This window comes from Mobula birostris, chromosome 32, assembly GCF_030028105.1.
Source record: "Mobula birostris isolate sMobBir1 chromosome 32, sMobBir1.hap1, whole genome shotgun sequence".
Taxonomy (NCBI): Eukaryota; Metazoa; Chordata; class Chondrichthyes; order Myliobatiformes; family Myliobatidae; genus Mobula; species Mobula birostris.
The window spans coordinates 29,567,353-29,590,020 of NC_092401.1; the positions used below are offsets into that span (position 1 = coordinate 29,567,353).

The 22,668-nt window shown below is 41.8% G+C and overlaps 1 protein-coding gene across 2 annotated transcripts in view; it reads left to right on the forward strand.

The window, feature by feature from the left end:
• Positions 1–22,668, forward strand: part of kri1 (KRI1 homolog) — a 65,966-nt gene that overhangs the window by 31,036 nt on the left and 12,262 nt on the right. For both annotated transcript variants that reach the window (XM_072248113.1, XM_072248114.1), the window contains exons 9-13: positions 4,313–4,422; positions 11,356–11,488; positions 14,587–14,682; positions 15,722–15,892; positions 16,000–16,075. In XM_072248113.1, coding sequence (XP_072104214.1) covers positions 4,313–4,422; positions 11,356–11,488; positions 14,587–14,682; positions 15,722–15,892; positions 16,000–16,075 — 586 coding nt within the window. The remainder of the gene's footprint in view (positions 1–4,312; positions 4,423–11,355; positions 11,489–14,586; positions 14,683–15,721; positions 15,893–15,999; positions 16,076–22,668) is intronic.

Genomic DNA, 22,668 nt, shown 5'->3' on the forward strand with positions numbered 1-22,668 from the left:
CAGTCAAATGTTAGAACCCCAAAGTACCCCCCCCCAGCTCCCCCCTCCCGCGCATAAGCAGCAGCAAGCAACAATCCCCCCTCCCCCACCGACAAAAAAAAGTGCACCCGCTACTGACCACTCAAGCGTGAGCAAAGCAACTGCAAAGACATGTACTTGTAGTTATCCCAAAAACTTGGCGTTTCACCCTGTATTCGACATACCACAGGTTCTCTTCTCTCCCTAATAAAGGAGAAAGAGGTGTCTCCGTTTCTCCCAGTGATCAGAGAGACATAACAAACAACTCGCTGGTTTATGATGTTAAAAGTCCGTCACATATAATTGATTTATGTTACATTTAAAAATAATGCTAGATTAAAATAACAATCCACATTAGTTAATATCTGTAATAGGAAGTTACCTTAAACTGGGGTTAAAGTTATACAGCACAGAAATGGGCCATTCGGCCCACCATGTTCAATCTAAACCTCTTCCCCCATCTACACTAATCTATTTGCATACATTAGTTTCATATTCTTTAGAACCGCTCCAAATATTCCAAGTGCACTCTAATCAGTATTTTGTAAAATGGCAACATAACATCCATCTCTTTATTTTTTAACATGATCTATGAAGGCAAGACCAAAGCTTTAGAAAATAGTTTTAAGGAACGTCTTAAAGACCATAAAATATAGGAGTAGAAGTAGGCTATTTGGCCCATTGAATCTGCTGTGCCGTTTAATCATGGCTGATCCAATTCTTCCAGTCAGCCCACTCCCCTACGTTCTCCCCATACCCTTTGATGCCCTGGCTAATCAAGAACCTATCTATCTCTGCCTCAAATGCACCCAATGCCTTGGCCTCCACAGCCGCTCGTGGCAACAAATTTCACAGATTTACCACCTTCTCACTAAAGTAATTTCTCCGCATCTCTGTTCTAAATGGACGTCCTTCAATCCTGAAGTTGTACCCTGATGTCCTGGACTCCCCTACCATGGGAAGTAACTTTGCCATATCTAAAGGGAAAAGAAATTTGGAGAGGCTTGTGGAGGAAATGCCAAAGGTAGAGAGACTGCAGCTTCGCGTGGTAACAGGATGTGCTGGCAGGACGTGCAAAGGTTGAAGTTTATTTCTTTATTAAATGAACCCATCTGATGAGGTTTCGGGGACACTCCAAATGGTCTTGACATTTGTTCTGTGGTTGTCAAAGAACAGCTCCTGATTTGCTGATTCCTGCCGCAAATGATGGAAATGGTCGGCAAATTAATCCATCTTGGAAGCCGCTACTGTAATGAATAAACTCCTCTCTGGCTTCCAGCCGGATACAGATATCGATTATAACTGATGTTTTGATGACAAACTGCCATCTTCATCAGGGATGATGCCTGACCATGTCTTGTCCAGTGGTATTTATACCCCCATAGTCCGTCCCTCCTGATTGGTTAGTCTTCATCCATCAGGTTTGTGCTCTCCCACCTTGCTTACAATCAAATTCCGGATAACTATTCTCGGGCTAGATCCTTTTTCTGCTACAATAACTTTGTTTTTCATTCCTAAAATAAACTTGTATATTATAATAATTATAAATAAAGGAATAAACAGTGCAAAGCTCTTTACATTTGGAGTGTCATGTTGTCAATATATTCATGATGTTTGCACAACTTTTTTTTCTGTGTATAGCACCTTTGTTGCTCATGTGGTCTCTTAAAGTGATGCACACATCTGATGTTTGAGGGGCTTCCCCACCACACTCGACCCCTAGACTGTGGTCCTACCCACAGAGCCTTAGCATGATCTATACTGAGCTTCTTTACATCCCTCAGTACATACTCCTGCAGCTTGGAATGTGCCAGAAGGCAGCATTTCCTGGTGGACATCTTGCTGTGGTGGAAGCTCAGCAAGTTTCGATCAGACCAAAGAGCATCTTTCACAAAAATGATGATCTTGCAGTAGCACTTGATGTATGTGTCTGTGTCCCAGGGAACAGCCTGTAAGTCTGAGAGTCCTTGGTTACACAGATGCTGGGTGTGAACTGGATGCTTGCACCTTACTAGCATAACAGCAGTATGTTCACAGCTGTTCATCGCCAGAGGGGTATAGTGAAACACCCGGATCTGTAATTTCCTGCGCTTTGGAGCCTTTACATTGTCTAATTGTTAACACCGCTAGGTTTTGTGCATCCCTTGACTTTAACCATTTGTCAAACTGGCTTTATTGCTAGCAATTAATAGCTTATGTCAGCAATTTCTGTTCATCCACCAGAGCAGAATCTGTAGTCTGTCCAGGGGGATTTTCATCAATTATCAGGACAAATCTTAATCCTCAAACCAAGTGCTATTATAATTCTGGCTGAAAATAACCCACCCTCTTATTTCACTATAACGTTCCTGTTTTTAAAACATAACTATTTGTTTTAGCATTCTTAAGTAGTTAGCCTTGAAGGGTGGGTTTTAATTACTGCTGAAGCACCTAATTAAATTCTTAATACTAGAACACATATTATAGAATGGTACAGCACAATACAAGCCCTTTGGCACATGACTAAGTCCAAACACTCCAACCCACTGAAAGATCAGTCTAATCTTCTCCCATAAAGCTGTCCATTTTTCATTCATCCATGTGCCAAGAATCTGCAGCCTCTATAGCATGTGCCAAGTTGAGTGATGTTTTTATTTCCCTTGTGTCTCTGTAAAGCTTCCTGTGGTGTTTTTCACAATAAAAACTGCCATCTAAAGTGACAAAATCCCATAAACATCTTTTGTGTCCTATTTCCAGATTTTGAAAGTAAAAATTTCCTACATTTAACAAAAAAATTAGTGTTTTGTAAAATTGTGGGTCTCAGGTGTAAAACTGATCCACTTCTGGGACTGCTAGTGTGGGAACAAGATGTGAGTTGAAGTAGTGCTCTGCTGTGTAGCCATATTCTCTTTGCTGCCAGTAGTTATCACATTGGCTTGGTCCTTGAAATTGTGCAGAATCACAAAATTTATCCTCTTGCATTACCAGTTTGTAAAGCACAAACTTGGATTCATGCCATCAGTTTCCTTCCCCTTCATTTATAGTGTTGCTGAAATCAACCAAGCACTGCTGGGAGTGTGTTAACCAGTGGTAATAGTGCAATCACTAGCGGTGAGTATGATACTCTCCTAAGGAGTTATTCCCTTAATGGAGAATGCCTTTGTGTGACTTTGTTGAGGAGGCCGATACATGGGCAGTCGCCACATGGAACTTGACAGACTGTGGTCAGGGTCCAGTTGGCTAGTACTCTTGGAAGCATTAATTTGGTCACATGCTCAAGCTAGTTGGTTTTGAGACTTGCACTACTTTAACCCACAAAATGTGTCTCCTGCCTTATGAGCGATTTTTAAAAAAATTACATTTAACTGGAATCTTTCCTGCAAAAGAATGCTTTCTTCTTATTGGATGGTTCTTTATAGTGGACCTGTACATGCTGGAGTTTAGAAGAACGAGGGGGAATCTCATTGAAACTTACCAAATATTGAAAGGCTTAGATAGAGTGGACATGGAGAGAATGTTTCTAGAAGTGGGAGAGTCTCGGACAAAGGGCACAGCCTCAGAATTGAAGGACGTCCCTTTAGAACAGAGTTGAGGAAGAATTACTTTAGCCATAGTGTGACTCTGGAATTCATTACCACAGACTTGGAGGCCAAGTCATTGGGTATATTTAAAGCATAGTTTCTCTCATTCTTGGTTAGTAGGAGCATCAAAGGTTACAGGAATAAGGCTGGAGAACGGGGTTGAGGGGGAAAATAAACCACCTTAATGGAATGGTAGGGCAGGCTTGATGGGGCCTATAGCCTGATCGTGCTTCTTTTTCTTTTGGTCTAAACTAAAGAAAATGCTTTGCAAATTAGCAACTTGAATTGTAATTCAGCATAATACTAGGCAGTGCTAGATTGTTAAAAGAACGTGGTAGGTAATGGAGATATGAGATCACAGATGCTGGAAATCTAGGGCAACACACACAAGATGGTGGAGGAACCTGGCAGGTCAGGCAGTATCTAGAGAGGGAAAATGAACAGTTGATATTCTAGGCCAAGACCCTTTATCAGGTCTTTGGTTCAGTGAATGACTGGAATGTTAATGTTGTAATAGAAAACTTCATTTGATGACCAGGGAGTCTCTTTCTGAGAGGGGCGTCTCCTTGAACTGTCTTTGCTTTCCAAAACAACGCAGTAGTATTTGGGAGCACAGCATGTGGAAGTTTTCAGTGCACCATCCAGCTGTTCCTGCACACTGCACCACTGTATTAGGCACTGCTTGCCAAACCCAGAGGAAACAAATATAAGGCAATGTTTTGGATATGTTACAGAAATACCTAAGGGATTACTGGAATGATCCTCAACTGGATGAAGGGGAGAAGTTTCTACGTGACTATATTCTAAATAAAAGATATCTTGATGAGGAAGAGGAGGAAGACAGGTAGGAACAGTTATATTGGTAGCAGTGTTCTTTCCTTTCACTGGGCTATTGTATCCATTATTTCATAGAACATAAAACATTACAGCATACACAGGCACTTTTGCCTCTGACGTAATGCAGACTTAGAACCTACTCTAAGATCAACCTAAACTACCTACACAGGCCTCCATTTTTCCATCATCCATGTGCCCATCTAAGAGTTTAATTTGACTTTTCATTTACAAAGTATTTATTTTGAGATTTATGACCTGAGCCCTTTGGGCTATGTTGTGTGTGACTGCAATTGAAATTTATAGCTGAGGCGTTTACCTGTCTTAATGGCTTCCTTAAAATAGAGGTGAACTATGAACATGATTATCTGTCTTATATTGCACATTCCACTTTTCTTCAGTTTTATTGATCACAAAAGAAATTACAATGTCACAGTAGCACTACAAGTGTACAGATGTACAAATATTAGAAGAGAAGAGAAAGAATATAAAAAAAATAGTTATCTCAAACAGTCTAACAGTGGGGGGGGGGGGGGTCATCACTTCCCTGGCTATGGTTTGGCTCATTATAGCTCCTAATGGCCAAGAGTAAGAATGAGCACTCTTTGGAGCAGCACAGTGGTCTTAGTCTGTTACTAAAAGTGCTCCTCTGTTCAGCGAAGGTGGCATGCAGAGGGTGAAAAGCATCCAGAATTGCCAGGATTTTCGTTGCGGTCCTTTGTAATACCAGAGCCTCCAGTGTGTCCAGCTTGACTCCTATAACAGAACCAGCCTTTCTAATCAGTTTATTGAGCCTGTTGGCATCACCCTTGTTGATGCCATTGCCCCAACACACCACCTCTTAGGAGATCATACTGGCAACAACAGACTGGTAAAACATGTGAAGGAGATGCCTGCGTACTCCGAAGGATCTCAGTCTCCTCAGGAAGTCGAGACGACTCTGGCCCTCCTTGTACACAGCCTGTATGTTGGAGCTCCACTTTAAACATCAGGGCAAGATGCTACCTGCATTGGCAGGTCAGGAGGATGAACACACTAATGTTGGACATCCTTGCTGCAAGCCCCCTATTCCTGAAACTTAAATGCTCAGACAGTCTTTCTCAGGGTTGGCTTGTAACCTGAATTGTACCCTGGAAATTTGGCATGGTGCCTTAAACGAAAAGAAAGGCCTTATATAAAAAAAGAAATCCAAATGGGATGCTGGAGGAACTCAGCAGATCAGGTAGCATTGTGGGAGAAAATGAACAGTTGGTCTTTCAGGGTTGAGGCCATTCATCAGGACTGAAAGCAGGCCTTTTGCCTTTTGCCCCTTCTATCTGCCTATAACCCCTCGCCTGGGTCTACCTGTAGCCTGCCAGCTCTTATTCCTCCTCTTACCCTCACCTCTTTCTACTGGTAATGTCCCTCTATCGTTTAGTCCACATGAAGGGTCAAGGATAAACTTTATTTGCCATATACATTTATGTGTATTAGGAATTTGCTGTGATGCATTGGTCAGGGAGTGACATGCAACATTCAACAATTGTACAGAATAAAAAATTATATAAAATTAGAGGTTAAAGTAAATATGGAATAAAATATGCATAAATACCAGCATGTATTTACAATGTAAACAACATTACAAAAAGTGGTTTAAAGTGTTTAAGTGCAATTACAAAGGCAACAGATGGGCGGGGGGGGGGGGGGGAACGGCTAACTAGATGATGCACCTCGAGCCAGAACAGTATTTTGGAGGAAGAGCAGCCATATGTCTTGGTACATATTGGTACCAATAACATAAAAAGGAAAAGCAAAGGGGTCCTGAATTGAGAATTTAGAGGGCTAAGCAGAAAACTGAGAAGCTGGACCTTCGGGTTAGTAATTACTGGATTGCTGCCTGTGTCACGCACTGTGAGGTTAGAAACGGGATGATTTGGCAGATAAATGTGTGGCTGAGAAGTTGGTGCAGAGAGCAGTGCTGCACGTTCTCGGATCATTGGGATCTCTTCTGGGGGAGGTATGACCTGTACAACAGTGACAGGTTGCACCTGAACCTGAAGGAGACCAATATTCTCATGGGGAGGTTTGTTAGAGCTGTTGAGGAGGGTTTAAACTAATTTGACAGGGAGGTGGAAAATGGAGTGAAGGGACTCAGGGTAGGAAGGATAGTGAAAAAGCAAAGATAGCATATAGTCAGACTGTCGGGAAGGGGCAGGCAGGTGATAGGACAAAATCCGGGTAGTTATCTGCATTAGGGATGTAGAATCAAAAAAAGTAGCAAATACAGTACTCAAAGTGTTACTTCTCAATGCACATCTCAAGGTAAATGATCTTTTTGCACTATTAAGGTAGTCAGGTATGATGTTGTGGCCATCACTGAATCATGGTTGAGGGATAGTTATTTTTGGGAGCTGAATGTGCAAGGTTACATGTTGTATCAGAAGGATAGGAAGGTAGGTAGAGGGGGTGCATGGCCTTGCTGGTAAAGAATGGCATCAAATAAGTAGAAAACTGTGACATTGGATTGGAAGATGTAGAATCCATGAGGGTTGAGTTAAGAAATTGTAAGGGTAAAAGGACCTTGATGACAGTTATATACAAGCCTGCTGGATATTGCTTGTACTGGCTGGTTACTTGATTTATCTATTGTTTATTTATTTTATTTGTTGTCTTATAGCATTGAGTATGACAGTTGCAAACTCATTTTCGTTGTATTGGTGCATGACAACTGTACTCTGCAATGACAATAAAGATGTTTCATTTCATTTCATTTCAGCAGTAGCTGGGTTGTGGACCACAGATTACAACAGAAAGTAGAAAAATGTGTCAAAACGGCAATGTTATGATAGTGATGGGAGATTTTAACATGCAGTTGATTGGGGAAAATCAGGTTGGTAATGGATATCAAGAGAATGAGATTGTTGAATGCCTTTGAGATGGCTTTTTAGAGCAGTTTGTTGTTGAGCCTACTAGGGGATCAGCTATACTGGATTGTGTGTAAAGGAATGAACCAGAGGTGATTAAGGAGCTTAAGGTAAAAGAACCCTTAGGAGACAGTGATCTCAATATGATTGAGTTCAACTTGAAATTTGGTAGAGAGAATGTAAAGTCTGACATAAGAATGCCCAGAACTGAGACACCCTACTGGATCAGTGATGGTGATTGGACAATAAAAAATTAATCTGGTTATCAAGAAGTTATCTCCTGCCCTTCTTCCAAATAATAGAATGGGACTTATCTGTTAAAACATTATTTTTAAAAGTTGACATTGTCAACAGCTGATGGTTGGAATTGAAATTGTTGGAAGATTATCTGTTTTGGGCTTGGTGTAACAAACTGCTGACAGTTTCAGAGTAGAGTACAGGAATCCAGGTCTTTCTGATGAAAACGATGCCAAATTGAACTAAATCTCTTCTGCCTACACATGATCCATAGCTCCCCATTCCCTATGTATTCATGTGCCTGTCTAAAAGCCTCTTAAGCTCCACTGTTGTATCTGCTTCCACCATCTCGTGGCCCATTCTAAGCACTTCACACTCTTTTTTTAAAAAAACACTTGCCCTGCATATTTCCTTTAAACTACTTAACTAGAGTAGATATTTCATAGTATTAAACATTTCTATCTTGGGAAAGAGACTCTGACTGTTTACCTCATCTATGTCTCTATAATTTTGTGAATTTCTATCAGGTTTCTCAGCCTCCAACACTTAGAGAAAACGGTCCAAGTTTGTCTGACATCTCGTGGGTCATATCCTCTAATTCAGGCAACATCCTCACAAACCTGTTCTGTACCTTTTCCAAATACTCCATACCCTCCCTGTGATTGGGTGACCAGAACTGCACATAATACTCTAAGTGAGATCTAACCCAAGTTTTATATAACTGCAACAGAACATCCTGACTTGTAGTCAAAGCCCCGATCAGTGAAGGCATGCAGGCCATATGGTTTCTTACTACCATATAAACTCCACTTCCAGGAAACTATGGACTTGGACCCAAGAGCCCTCAGTGCATCGATGTTGTTTCTGTATATTTAATTGTGTATTCTCTTTTGAATCTGTGTGCATACTATTATTGTTCGACTACTGTTTCCCAATTGTTTCAAAGCATGTTCTCTCCTTTTGATTTGTGGAAATTGGAATAAAAGCTGTCCCTTACTGACTTTTCCATAATTGCAGAAGTTCCTGGAGGTGTGTTTTTGTCAGGGGCTTCAGAGTAGATGTATGTGCAGTTGTGGGGGAAGTACATTTGCAAAAGTAGCCTGCTGATAAAATATTTCTGCCTTTTAAATGAGCAGCCTGTAAAGAAGTTGCAGCATTAAACTGGGCAGTGCCTCCTTTAGAGTCACTGGACAGCGGCTGATAGTGAGAACAGCACTGGCCATTTTTGATCCTGTTGAGGGTATATGGTAGCTGTGTTTGTTTTTCTGTATTCCCTGATCAGCAGAATAGTCTGAAATCTGCAGTACTTGCATGTAAGAATTGGCCATTTGCACTAAGTCCAAAACATGTAACCATCTAGGTGACATTTGGCATCAGTGTTTCTGGGGTTTATATATTAAAAAAGTGTTTAATTTCTGCCTCAGTGTACTTTTTTGCTCTGTCATCAGCTTCCCAAAATGTGAATTTAAGATCTAAATATCAAAAGCCACAGATATAAAATTTAGAAATTGGTCCTGTGTGGATGGTGTCAGGAAAACAGGAATGCTGCCTCTTCAAACTAAAGTACATTTATTATCAAAGTATGTATAAATTATACAACCTTGAAATTTGTCTGTTTACAGACAGCCACAAAGCAAGAAACCTGAAAGAACCAAATTTAAAAAAACAATGGGGGGGGGGAGGAGAGGGAGGGAGGGAGGGGAGGGAGAGAGAGAGAGAGAACATGAACACACACAAATCATGCTAACAATAAAAGCAAGCAACAGCATTCAGAACCAAATTGAGTCCAGAGACACAGAGCAGCTGGAGTAGGCCCATAGCCTCAGACTCAGTTCTGATCAATTTGGACAAAAACAAAACACATTTGGGGAAGGAGGAAAATTGAAAATTAAAAATCAAGTTAATAGATTCTCAGCAACACAGGATAAGCAGCAGATGAAGTTACGATACAGATCAACTGACGTCGATTAACAGACCCAGTTCATTGAGCTGAGTAGTCTCCTGTACAGTATTTGATTTTTTTTTTGCAAGACCCGCAGTTCAAAAGGATACCTGTGGTGAACTGTTGAGTGTCAAGGCTGGGGCACTGACAGGTCAGCCATCTGGGTCCGTGGAAGCATGTAACAGTGTTGCATTGCAGAGTAACTGATCTTTGCTACAGCTGCTTAGCTACAAGCTGAAAGGCTGCAGCAACGTGCACTACAGTGACATTGCACCATATACAAACCTGTTTGATTATTTCTAGTGGTAATAAATCAGATGTCTCTTCCAATGAAATGTACGTTGAGGAAGAGCGGGAATTATGACATGTCTTTCATTTTTTATATTAAAAAAAAACTTACAAAACTATACTTTTTTCCCTTCTGCTCTGTTTAACCTAGGTCAAGGGGAGGGGCCAGAATAAAAACCATTTTGTTGTGCTGATTGCCCAATTGCAAAGATTCGTAGTTTTAAAATTTTGACCAATAAAACAGAAGTTAGAAAGGGCGGGAGTTATGAAACTGTTATTATTAAAAGTGGAACTAACAATTTTCTGTCTGGAAGTGGCTCTTGTACAATCAGGTGCCTGATTGCCCCATGTAAGGAAGATGGTTGATTGGCATCCTATTTGAGCAGTTATGACCTGCTCATTTCCCTTGTGGTTGCGAACCAGGGAATTAAATATCATTGCACTCCTCCTGTCCTGTAGCTGTCCCAGATGTCTCTGCAGCTCCAGCCATGGCCTCCCTGTGCGTCCATGATGTTAATCTCTTCACCACTAACCACGATGCTTCACTGCACTGAATCTCTAGAACTCCCGTAGTAATCTTTCTTTCCTGCTCTCACTTTTGCCTCTCTTCCCACCATTACGTTACTGTGTCAGCCCAGTTGGTATCCAGTACTGTTCCATGCATGGGGTTGATTGCTGACAGGATATAATAGGATCTGGAAGTAGGGTCTATTCTAATCAGTGTTCCAAATCTCTGTGTGCCCATCTTTATGTCAATTTTAGTTTGACCTTTACTCATGAAGATTGAATGCCAAACCAAATTGAGAGCTGCAGCAGATGATGTCTGGGCCCCATCTCAGTGGGAGGCAGTGGATTTGAGAATTAAGAATTTGCCATAAATTACACTTTAAAAAAAAGTCTCAATTCTTCTTTGGTGTCTGAGTAACAATATAAAGCAGGAATGCAGATGCCTAAACTTGCTTCATCTCAGAGATATGACAAGCAGGCGGTGAGAGATTTTCACCCTTTCAGTATGGAACAGCAATCTAAGTTACCTAGCATCAGCAAGTTTTGACCCAAAGTGTAAACTGCAATATCACAAATCTCTTCCCTCTTCCCCTCACCATCAACATTCACGTGTTGTCAATCTGCTGGCTCCATTGTGCTCTTTGAACAGCAGTAATATTCCCCTGGATGGTGAGGGAGGAACAGGAGGGTGTTCTGTGTATAGGGCAGCACAGTATTGTAGCAGTTAGCATAATGCTATTACAGTGCCAATGTTTCGTGTTCAATTTTCATTGCTGCTGTAAGGAGTTTGAACATTCTTCCCGTAACTGCATGGGTTTCCTCCTATGTTCCAAAGGCATACAGATTAGTAGGTTAATGGGTGTAATTGGATGGTACAGGGTTGTTGGGCTGAAGGGACCTATTACCATGCTGCATCTCTAAAATAAAAATATCTGTGTTCTTGACTACATGTGTTCTACACCCATAACAGTGCAGCCCTTTGTAGCAGTTCCTTCCTTTGAGTCAGGTGAGCTCTCACTTTTTTTGTTACCTTCTGTTACCTCCTTCCCACCAACTGACCCTGAAGGATCCCAACCTACAGTGAGATAGTTCAGGATGAAGTGGATGACTCCTCAGATGAAGGCGAGGAATTTCTAAAGAAACAGGAAGATTTTGAACGGAAATACAACTTCAGATTTGAGGAACCCGATGCAGAATTTGTAAGTGACGTATTAGTATCTCGGTAATACTCCACTTCTCTTTGTCGGTGCCAGTTACTAACAGCTCCTTCCCCTTGTCCGAGCAGTCCATGAAGACTACCTCGGTATTTTGCTCTCTTTTGGCACCACTTACTTAGTTTTGTATTTCTTATTGTAACTTAGTTTTTTTTTTACATATTGTATCGTACTGCTGCCACAAAACAAGTTTCATCAGATATGTCAGTGATGATAAATGTGATTCTGATTGTGTAATGTATTTTGAGTGCCAGTTCAATGTTCCCTCTGCTCACATAACTCCTGGTCACAGCTAGTGGAAGGGGTTCTCCAGTAGAACCCAGCAACCTCTAAAGATTGAGAATTGGTCGGTTTTCCACTTGTCAGTGCTAGCTCATGCTCATGCTTAAAATTTAACTGTCAGAGGCTGGAAAGGAATTGAGTCATCTAAGCAATCAGTTAATCTACAAATCTTTGGGTTTGCAGTTTAAGGAATTGTTGCCGGGGGTGATTTCACAGACTAGCTCTATACCAGACCCCAGTATGTGTCCGTGCATCGGGAAACTAATAGCTGACAGTGAGACAGAAAACACAATGTGGCTGCTCCATGTTTGTTTTTTTTTCACTTGACTCCCAGCAGATTTGAGAAGTGTAATAACACAGTGAAAGCTCTGTTGTTGCTGTGGGATAAGTGATGAAAGGGATCTTGAAAGTGGGGAAAAGATGTGGATACTTTAGTAATGTCAATGGATTTTGGAAACTGACCCACAGTTACCTGGTTGCCAGAACTTCCTGAAACCAGACAGTGATGTAGTATGTGGGGAGGCCATTTGTTTTATTGTATTGCTGGTCACTCTGTGAGGATGCAGTCCAATTATTCACACTTTTTCAATAACTTGGCAAAAGCCAAGTATTTAAGTTAAATGGGAAATGCCACAGTTTTAAACATAGACTCTGTAATATCAGATTTGAGCTGATCATTTAAAGCTATCTTTCAACACATACATTATCCAACAAGATCTCCCACTCTTAAACTGAGGTGTTATTTCAATTCTTGTTCCTTGAGAAGCTTGAGGAAGGACACGCTATCTGCTTTGATCCTTGGTAGCATAGAACTATGGCAAGCTACAGTGAAAGTTAGAAACCATAGAAAAACTACAGCACAGAAACAGGCCTTTTGGCCCTTCTTGGCTGTGCCGAACCATTTTCTGCTGACCTGCACACGGACCATATCCCTCCATACACCTCCCATCCATGTACCTGTCCAATTTATTCTTAAATGTGGAAAAAGAACCCGCATTTACCACCTCATCTGGCAGCTCATTCCACACTCCCACCACTGTCTGTGTGATGAAGCCCCCTCAATGTTCCTTTTAAACTTTTCCCCCTTCACCCTTAACCCATGTCCTCTGGTTTTTTCCTCCCCTTACCTCAGTGGAAAAAGCCTGCTTGCATTCAGTCTATCTATACCCATCATAATTTTATATACCTCTATCAATTCTCCCCTCATTCTTCTACGCTCCAGGGAATAAAATCCTAACCTATTCAACCTTTCTCTGTAACTGAGGTTCTCAAGTCCCGGCAACATCCATGTAAACCTTCTCTGCACTCTTTCAACCTTATTTATATCCTTCCTGTAATTTGATGACCAAAACTGAACACAATACTCCAGGTTCGGCCTCACCAATGCCTTGTACAACCTCATCATAACATTCCAGCTCTTATACTCAATACTTTGATTAGTAAAGGCCAATGTACCAAAAGCTCTCTTTACAACCCTATCTACCTGTGATGCCACTTTTAGGGAATTTTGTATCTGTATTCCCAGATCCCTCTGTTCTACTGCACTCCAATGCCTTACCATAGAACCTGTATGTTTTACCTTAGTTTGTCCTTCCAAAGTGCAATACCTCCCACTTGTCTGTATTAAACTCCATCTGCCATTTTTCCGCCCATTTTTCCAGCTGGTCCAAATCCCTCTGCAAGCTTTGAAAACCTTCCTCACTGTCGACTACACCTCCAATCTTTGTATCACCAGCAAATTTGCTGATCCAATTTACCACATTATCATCCAGATCATTGATATAGATGACAAATAACAATGGACTCAGCACTGATCTCTGTGGCACACCACTAGTTACAGGGCTCCACTCTGGTAAGCAATTCTCTACTACCACTCTTTGGCTTCTTCCATTGAACCAAGGTCTAATCCAATTTACCACCTCTCCATATATAACTAGCGACTGAATTTTCCTAACTAACCTCCCATGCGGGACCTTCTCAAAGGCCTTACTGAAGTTCATGTAGACAACATCTACTGCCTTCCCTTCATCCACTTTCCTTGTAACCTCCTCAAAAAACTCCAATAGATTGGTCAAACATGACCTACCACGCACAAAGCCATGTTGACTCTCCCTCATAAGTCCCTGTCTATCCAAATGCTTGTAGATTCTGTCTCTTAATACTCCCTCCAATAATTTACCCACTACCAACGTCAAATTTACTGGCCTATAATTTCCCGGATTACTTTTCGATCCTTTTTCAAACAACGGAACAACATGAGCCATTCTCCAATCCTCCAGCACCCTCACCCGTAGACACCGACATTTTAAATATTTCTGCCAGGGCCCCTGCAATTCCAACACTAGTCTCCTTCAAGGTCCGAGGGAATGCCCTGTCAGGTCCTGGGGATTTATCCACTTTAATTTGCCTCAAGATAGCAAGCACCTCCTCCTTTTCAATCTGTACAGTTTCCATGATCTCACTATTTGTTTCCCTTAATTCTGTAGACTTCATGCCAGTTTCCTTAGTACAGACGCAAAAAACCCATTTAAGATCTCCCCCATTTCTTTTGGTTCCGCACATGGCCGAGCACTCTGATCTTCAAGAGGACCAATTTTATCCCTTACCATCCTTTTACTCTTAATATACCTGTAAAAGCTCTTTGGATTATCCTTCACTTTGACTGCCAAGGCAACCTCATGTCTTCTTTTAGCCCTTGAAATAGTTCTTGAAATACCCAGAGCTTTTGATAAAACTCTTGTATAAACTGAGTTAATTTGTATTGTGGACTGCCAAAACTTAGATTGCTTCCTCTTTTAAAGACAAAATCATATCCAAGAAACATTGCCACTTCAGTCAGAGCAAAGGATGTTAGAAGAAAACGCAAAAGAGAAGAGGTTAAGCAACGTAAGAAAAAGGTAGGTGTTTTACATGATCATTGAAACAGAATGATACCAATACAATAATACTTGTTTAGACTATTTATTCATAGTTATTTATCACACGTACATGGAAACGTACAATGAAATGAGTCATTTGCTTTAACAAAGGGAAGCTATGGGTTACCTACAGATGTCATTGAGCATACTCCATGAAACAAAAGCTTCAGGATCAGGAGCTGACCCTCAGAGATTGCTCCGCCATTTATGGCTAATCTTTTATCGCAGCACCAATCTCCTGTAATGACTACACGTCCCTTTATTTCCAAAAACTATTAATTCCTTTGAATATGCGTAACCTCTCGGCTCTCAGTTAGAGAATTATATAGACTCTGGGTGAAGGTTCTTCTGACGTGGTCCTGAACAGCCAACCCCTTTGGGAGTGCAACCCCAGTTCTGTAATCTCACCCAGCCAGAAGGAATATCATCTATGCACCCACCCTGTAACTGTTTTCTACATTTTACTGACTTAAGTTAACAATTTCACTCACATGTCAATGATAATAAACCTGATTCTGATTCTGATAGCCTCTTAATTCTTCCAAGTTCAAGAGTATAGATCATTCTGCTTAATCACTTAATCAGGTCTGCCTGATCAATCCTGATAAAGGGTCTCAGCTCAAAATGTTGACTGTTTATTCCCTTCCATAGATGCTGCCAGACCTGCTGAGTTCCTCCAGCTTTTTGTGTGGTTGCTCTGGAATTCCAGCATCTGCAGAATCTCTTATGTTGACTATCACATCTGCTTGCTTCAGGCTTTTGCTTTGAATTCACATTAGAATGTTGACTAAGATCACCTCCTTCACAACTGAAGTATCCAAACTGCTTCTAATGACCCCCATGAAACATCTGTTCACTGCTAAGAATCCTGCCATTGATCTTGTTCTCTGCCTTTAAGTTGATGAATTCCTTGGTCACTGTTTTGAGGGAAACTAATGCCACCATGCAGCACTGCTCAGTTAGCGGGCACTCCTGATCTCACAAGCTTCCAATCTAATGTTTATAAATGGCTCTTTAGGAGAAGGAAAAGAAGAAGGAGGAGATAAAGCAGTTGAAGAACCTGAAGAGAATGGAAATAATTAACAAACTGAATCGGTTAAAGGAGATAACTGGAAATGAAACCATTGGTTTCAGTGAGGAACTCCTAGAGACGGACTTTGACCCAGCCAAGCATGATGAACTCATGCAGGTCTGTATTAGGCAAAATAAAACTTTGCTCCATGGAGCTGAATTAATTACATTTCTGAGAGAAACTGAGCTTTTGTAACCAGAAAACTATTTTATTCTCCCCCTCAGGAATTCTTCAATGATGACTATTACAGAGTTGAAGATGCGCAGAAGCCACAGTTTGAGAATGAGGAGGAATTTGGTGGTAATGTGTTTTCCTTTGGAAACTTAGATAAAAAGATAAAGCTCAAGTACAAGCATGTAATGTGTAGAAGATGTGAAAGGAATGGTTGTGTGGGCTGAAGAGTGGTTAAATGCATGGCAATGCTTTTGGAGAGATCAGGCATGGAAGGGGAATAATTGGTACGATACCGAGAAGTAGGTAGAATCTGAAGACTATGTTGCATACATCCGTGGTCCCTGACAGGACCGAGGGAGGGAGGGGGGTGTTAGCTGAAACATTATAAGTCCAGTGTAGCTATATCAGACTGTATTTTAAAATGCTGCTTATGGCACATTTAGAATGCAGCATACATTTCTGGTCACACATTATGAAAGGTATCATTGTTTTAGAAAGGATATTTGCAAGGGAGTTGCCAAAAGTGAGGAAAGGTTGGATATATAGAATTTGATTCTCAGTATGTACATCCTTTGGTGTGGAGGCGGAGGAGAGATTTACTTGAGTATAAAATTGTTTGAAAGCTGGATATAGCTGATAAGAATGAACTGTTCCCCTTGGCAGGGAGTCAGATTTGGATTTATGTACATCAAAACATACAGTGAAATACATTGTTTACAATAACAGTCCACACACCCTAGGATGTGTTAAGAACAGCCCACAAGTGTCACCATGCATTCTGACACCACCTTAGCATGCCCACCATGTACAGCAGAACAACACAGAACACAGCATGTGACAAAGCAACAACAGCAAAACAAGCCCCATTCCTCCCTCCCATCCAATCATCCACGCACATACATAGTCCTCTAACCACAGGGTAGGCAGGCTTTGGACTTCAGCCTGCAGCAGATTTACTGGACAAGAAATTTTTTTGAAAATATTGCTTTCTCACAATTTTTTTTGTTTATGATAGACTGCTTGAAGCTGAACACAAGAATAATTTCAGACTATTTGTATCACGTAGGAATTAGGAGAAAGAAGAAATTAACTTTTATTGAATATAGTGTTTAATTGCATAATGATGCTGATGCTTTGCAATACTTCAACTAAGCTAAAAAAATTTTCTTGATGATTTTCAATTGTACTCGGTGTCTGAGGCTTCTTGTGTCCAACAATAATCAACCAGCATTAATGGATTCTAGCTGCCGTTTCTCCATGACTGTAATGTTCTGGTGAAACCTTTCACCTTGCTTGTCACTGACAGTGTCATAATTTTCAGGGAAGTCTAAATGAGAATGCAGAAAATAAATCTATAGTGACATATTGCACTTCATGGTTTAGTATGCTTGAAGCATGTTGTCAACTAGCTGCACGTAGTTTGCTGCCCTGTAGTTGCCAAGAAAAGTTTCAACAGCATCTTTGAACGCCTTTCATGTTATTTTCTCCAGTCCTACTAGAAGTTCTTTGAACAAAAATAGGAGATTACAAAATTGTGGTGTGTGATTGAGAAATTCCATGGTGATTTTCATGAACAGCAGCCCAAAATACATAGGATACACCCAAAAGTATTCGGGAAGCAAATTTAACATAGACAACGTAGTCCAATGTAATGGGCCTTTGTCTTCTCCAGCAGTCTTGCAGGGATTTGCAGACTTGGGGCTCTATTCATTAGGCCTTAACTTTTGGACTTCCAGGGAAGTTGGTATCTGGACTGCATATGTTTGAAGTAGAAATCCAGCGGTGAATATTTTGGAAGGTTGGTGGTGGCGGAAACCTTCATTGACCTGTAAATCTAAATAAAATAAATAATGGGTTACAGCTGAATCTGAGGGGTCCAATACCTTTGCAGGCAGGTATGCTCAAGCTGTTGGGGAGGCCTTAAACTAATTTGGCAGGGGGGTGGGAACTGGAGTGATAGGGCTGAGGATCTGTCAGTTGGTAATGAGACTGTGAGAAAGGACAAGCAGATGGGGGAAAAATTACAATCAGTGGGTTGAGTTGAAGTGAGCATGGGGAAGTGAATACTGGGCTTAAGGTTTTATATTTGAACGCACGTAGTGGTATATGGACTAAAATAGATGTTCTTGTAGCGCAGTTAGATTGGCAGGTATGACAGCGTGGGCATCACTGAGTTGTAGCTGAAAGATCATAGTGGGATGGCACAATAGCATTGTGGCTAGCACAACGCTTTACAGTACCAGTGACCCAGGTTCAATTTTCTCCACTGTGTGTAAGGAGTTTGTGCATTCATCCCTGGTAACTTGGGTTTCCTCCCACAGTCTAAAAACGTACCGGTGGGTAGGTTAATCGGTCATTGTAAATTGTTCCGTGACTGGGTTAGGGTTAAGTTAAGGTTTGCTCAGCGGCGCAGCTTGAAGGGCCTGTTCGGCACTGCATCTCAATAAATAAATAAATAGTTGGGAGCTTAACATCCAAAGATAAACATTGTATCAGAAGATATAGAATTCTTATGGGTAGAATTAAGAAACTGCAGGGTAACAAGACCCTGATGGTAGTTATATACAGGCCTCCGAATAGAAGCCAGGATGTGGGGTACAAATTACAATGGGAGATAATAAAAGCATGTAAAATGGCAATGTTACAATAGTCATGGGGGAATTAAAATTTGCAGGTAGATTGGAGAAAATCAGTCATGGTCTATCTAAACCAGAAGCCCTGGATCAGCAGTTCCGACAGAGCTTACATTGCCAGTAACCAACAGGAGCTCAAGAAATGCAGCTGTGATCTACGCAAAGTCATCAAGGTAGTGAAACGACAGTACAGGGACAAGATCCAGACTCGACTCTCCATCAACAACACATGCAGCTTATGGCAAGGTCTGCACACCATCGCAGACTTCAAAGCTAGGCACAGTGGTGCTGCCAACATCGCTGGCTGTCTCCCAGATGTGCAAATCTTTTTTACGCTTGTTCGATGTCGCCAACACTGAGCCCCCAAGGAGAGCCGTTGAAGCCACCTGTACCTTGGTCATCTCTGAGGCTGAAGTACGCCGGTGTTTCCAACAAGTGGACAGAAGTAAGGCTGTGGGACCGCCTGGCATCCCAGGGCGGGTACTCAGGATGTGTGTGGCACAACTGGCAAGTGTGTTTATGGACATTTTTAATCTTTCCTTCTCCCAGTATAGAGTGCCCTCTTGCTTCAAAAATTCCTGTACCTAAAAAGATCAAGGTAACATGTCTGAACGACAGGTATCCTGTTGTACTTGCTTCAATAATAAGCAAATGTTTTGAGAGGCTGGTCATGGACTACGTCTGCAGCATGCTACCACCCACACCAGACCCCCTACAATTCGCCTACTGACACAACCGATCGACGGATGACGCAAAAGCCACAACCCTACACACCATCCTTGTACATCTGTAGAAGAAGGATGCTTATGTGAGACTGCTGTTCTTGGACTACAGTTCAACATTCAACACCATAATTCCCTCCAGGCTCGACAAGAAGCTCAGAGACGTCGGCCTTCACTCTGCCTTGTGCAGCTGGATCCTGGACTTCCTGTCAGATCGCTGGTAGATGGTAAGTGTGGGCTCCCTTGCCTTTGACCCTCAATACAGGAGCCCCTCAGGGCTGTGTTCTAAGCCCCCTCCTTTACTCTCTGTGTACCCAACTGTGTCGCCACCCACAACTCCAATCTGTTGGAAAAAAGTACAATAGCACCTCTTTTACCTCAGACGGTTGAAGAAGTCTAGTATGAGCACCCAAATCCCAAGGATTTTCTACAGGGGCACAGTTGAGAGCATCCTGATTAGCTGCATCACTGCCTGGTATGGGAACTGTACTTCCCTCAAACGCAGGACTCTGCAGAGAGTGGTGTGGACAACCCAGTGCGTCGGTAGATGTGAACTTCCCATGATTCAGGACACTTACAGAGACAGGTGCATAAAAAAGGCCCAAAAGATTATTGGGGAGCTGAGTCACCCCAACTACAAACTGTTTCAGCTGCTACCATCCAGGAAGTGGTTTTTATAATTCCCTCCAGGCTCGACAAGAAGCTCAGAGACCTCGGCCTTCACTCTGCCTTGTGCAGCTGGATCCTGGACTTCCTGATTAGCTGCATCACTACCATCAGTATAAAAACCAGGACCAACAGGTTCCGGGACAGCTTCTCCACCAGGCCATCAGACTGATTAATTCACACTGATGCAATTGTGTTTCTATGCTGTATTGACTGTCCTGTTGTACAGACTGTTTAGTGCAAGTTACTATAAATTGCACATTTAGGTGGAGAAGTAACGTAAAGAGTTTTACTCATGTATGTGAAGGATGTAAGAAATAAAGTCTATTCAATTCCAATCCCCCTCTGCAAATAAGGGTTAAGTGCGCCAAGTTCCTGGTAGTTCACATCACAGATGATCTCACCTGATCCCTTAATATCGCCACTCTAAACAAGGTGGCACAGAAGTGCCTCCATTTCCTAAGAAGATTGAGGCAAGCAAGGCTTCTAAACACAGACACACACACACACATGCATACGCACACACGCTCCATTTTACAGAACTGCATTTTACGGAGCATACTGAGCATACTGACCAGTTGTACCTGATACGAGTGCAGTCAACTAGAGAGCAGGCTATTCTGGACTGGGTTTTGAGCAATGAGGAAGGGTTAATTAGCAATCTTGTTGTGAGAGGCCCCTTGGGTAAGAGTGACCATAATATGGTGGAATTCTTCATTAAGATGGAGAGTGACATAGTTAAATCAGAAACAAAGGTTCTGAACTTAAAGAGGGGTAACTTTGAAGGTATGAGACGTGAATTAGCTAAGATAGACTGGCAAATGACACTTAAAGGATTGACAGTGGATATACAATGGCAAGCATTTAAAGATCACGTGGATGAACTACAACAATTGTTCATCCCAGTTTGGCAAAAGAATAAATCAAGGAAGGTAGTGCACCCATGGCTGACAAGAGAAATTAGGGATAGTATCAATTCCAAAGAAGAAGCATACAAATTAGCCAGAAAAAGTGGCTCACCTGAGGACTGGGAGAAATTCAGAGTTCAGCAGAGGAGGACAAAGGGCTTAATTAGGAAGGGGAAAAAAGATTATGAGAGAAAACTGGCAGGGAACATAAAAACTGACTGTAAAAGCTTTTATAGATATGTAAAAAGGAAAAGACTGGTAAAGACAAATGTAGGTCCCCTACAGACAGAAACAGGTGAATTGATTATGGGGAGCAAGGACATGGCAGACCAATTGAATAATTACTTTGGTTCTGTTTTCACTAAGGAGGACATAAATAATCTTCCAGAAATAGTAGGGGACAGAGGGTCCAGTGAGATGGAAGAACTGAGCGAAATACATGTTAGTAGGGAAGTGGTGTTAAGTAAATTGAAGGGATTGAAGGCAGATAAATCCCCAGGGCCAGTTGGTCTGCATCCTAGAGTGCTTAAGGAAGTAGCCCAAGACATAGTGGATGCATTAGTGATAATTTTTCAAAACTCGTTAGATTCTGGACTAGTTCCTGAGAATTGGAGGGTGGCTAATGTAACCCCACTTTTTAAAAAAGGAGGGAGAGAGAAACCAGGGAATTATAGACCGGTTAGCCTAACGTCGGTGGTGGGGAAACTGCTGGAGTCAGTTATCAAAGATGTGATAACAGCACATTTGGAAAGCGGTGAAATCATCGGACAGAGTCAGCATGGATTTGTGAAAGGAAAATCATGTCTGACAAATCTCATAGAATTTTTTGAGGATGTAACTAGTAGAGTGGATAGGGGAGAACCAGTGGATGTGGTATATTTGGATTTTCAAAAGGCTTTTGACAAGGTCCCACAGAGGAGATTAGTGTGCAAACTTAAAGCACAGGGTATTGGGGGTAAGGTATTGGTGTGGGTGGAGAATTGGTTAGCAGACAGGAAGCAAAGAGTGGGAATAAACGGGACCTTTTCAGAATGGCAGGCGGTGACTAGTGGGGTACCGCAAGGCTCAGTGCTGGGACCCCAGTTGTTTACAATATATATTAATGACTTGGATGAGGGAATTAAATGCAGCATCTCCAAGTTTGCGGATGACACGAAGGTGGGTGGCAGTGTTAGCTGTGAGGAGGATGCTAAGAGGATGCAGAGTGACTTGGATTGGTTGGGTGAGTGGGCAAATTCATGGCAGATGCAATTTAATGTGGATAAATGTGAAGTTGTCCACTTTGGTGGCAAAAATGGGAAAACAGATTATTATCTGAATGGTGGCCGATTAGGAAAAGGGGAGGTGCAACGAGACCTGGGTGTCATTATACACCAGTCATTGAAAGTGGGCATGCAGGTACAGCAGGCGGTGAAAAAGGCAAATGGTATGCTGGCATTTATAGCGAGAGGATTCGAGTACAGGAGCAGGGAGGTACTACTGCAGTTGTACAAGGCCTTGGTGAGACCACACCTGGCGTATTGTGTGCAGTTTTTGGTCCCCTAATCTGAGGAAAGACATCCTTGCCATAGAGGGAGTACAAAGAAGGTTCACCAGATTGATTCCTGGGATGGCAGGACTTTCATATGAAGAAAGACTGGATGAACTGGGCTTGTACTCGTTGGAATTTAGAAGATTGAGGGGAGATCTGATTGAAACGTATAAGATCCTAAAGGGATTGGACAGGCTAGATGCAGGAAGATTGTTCCCGATGTTGGGGAAGTCCAGAACGAGGGGCCACAGTTTGAAGA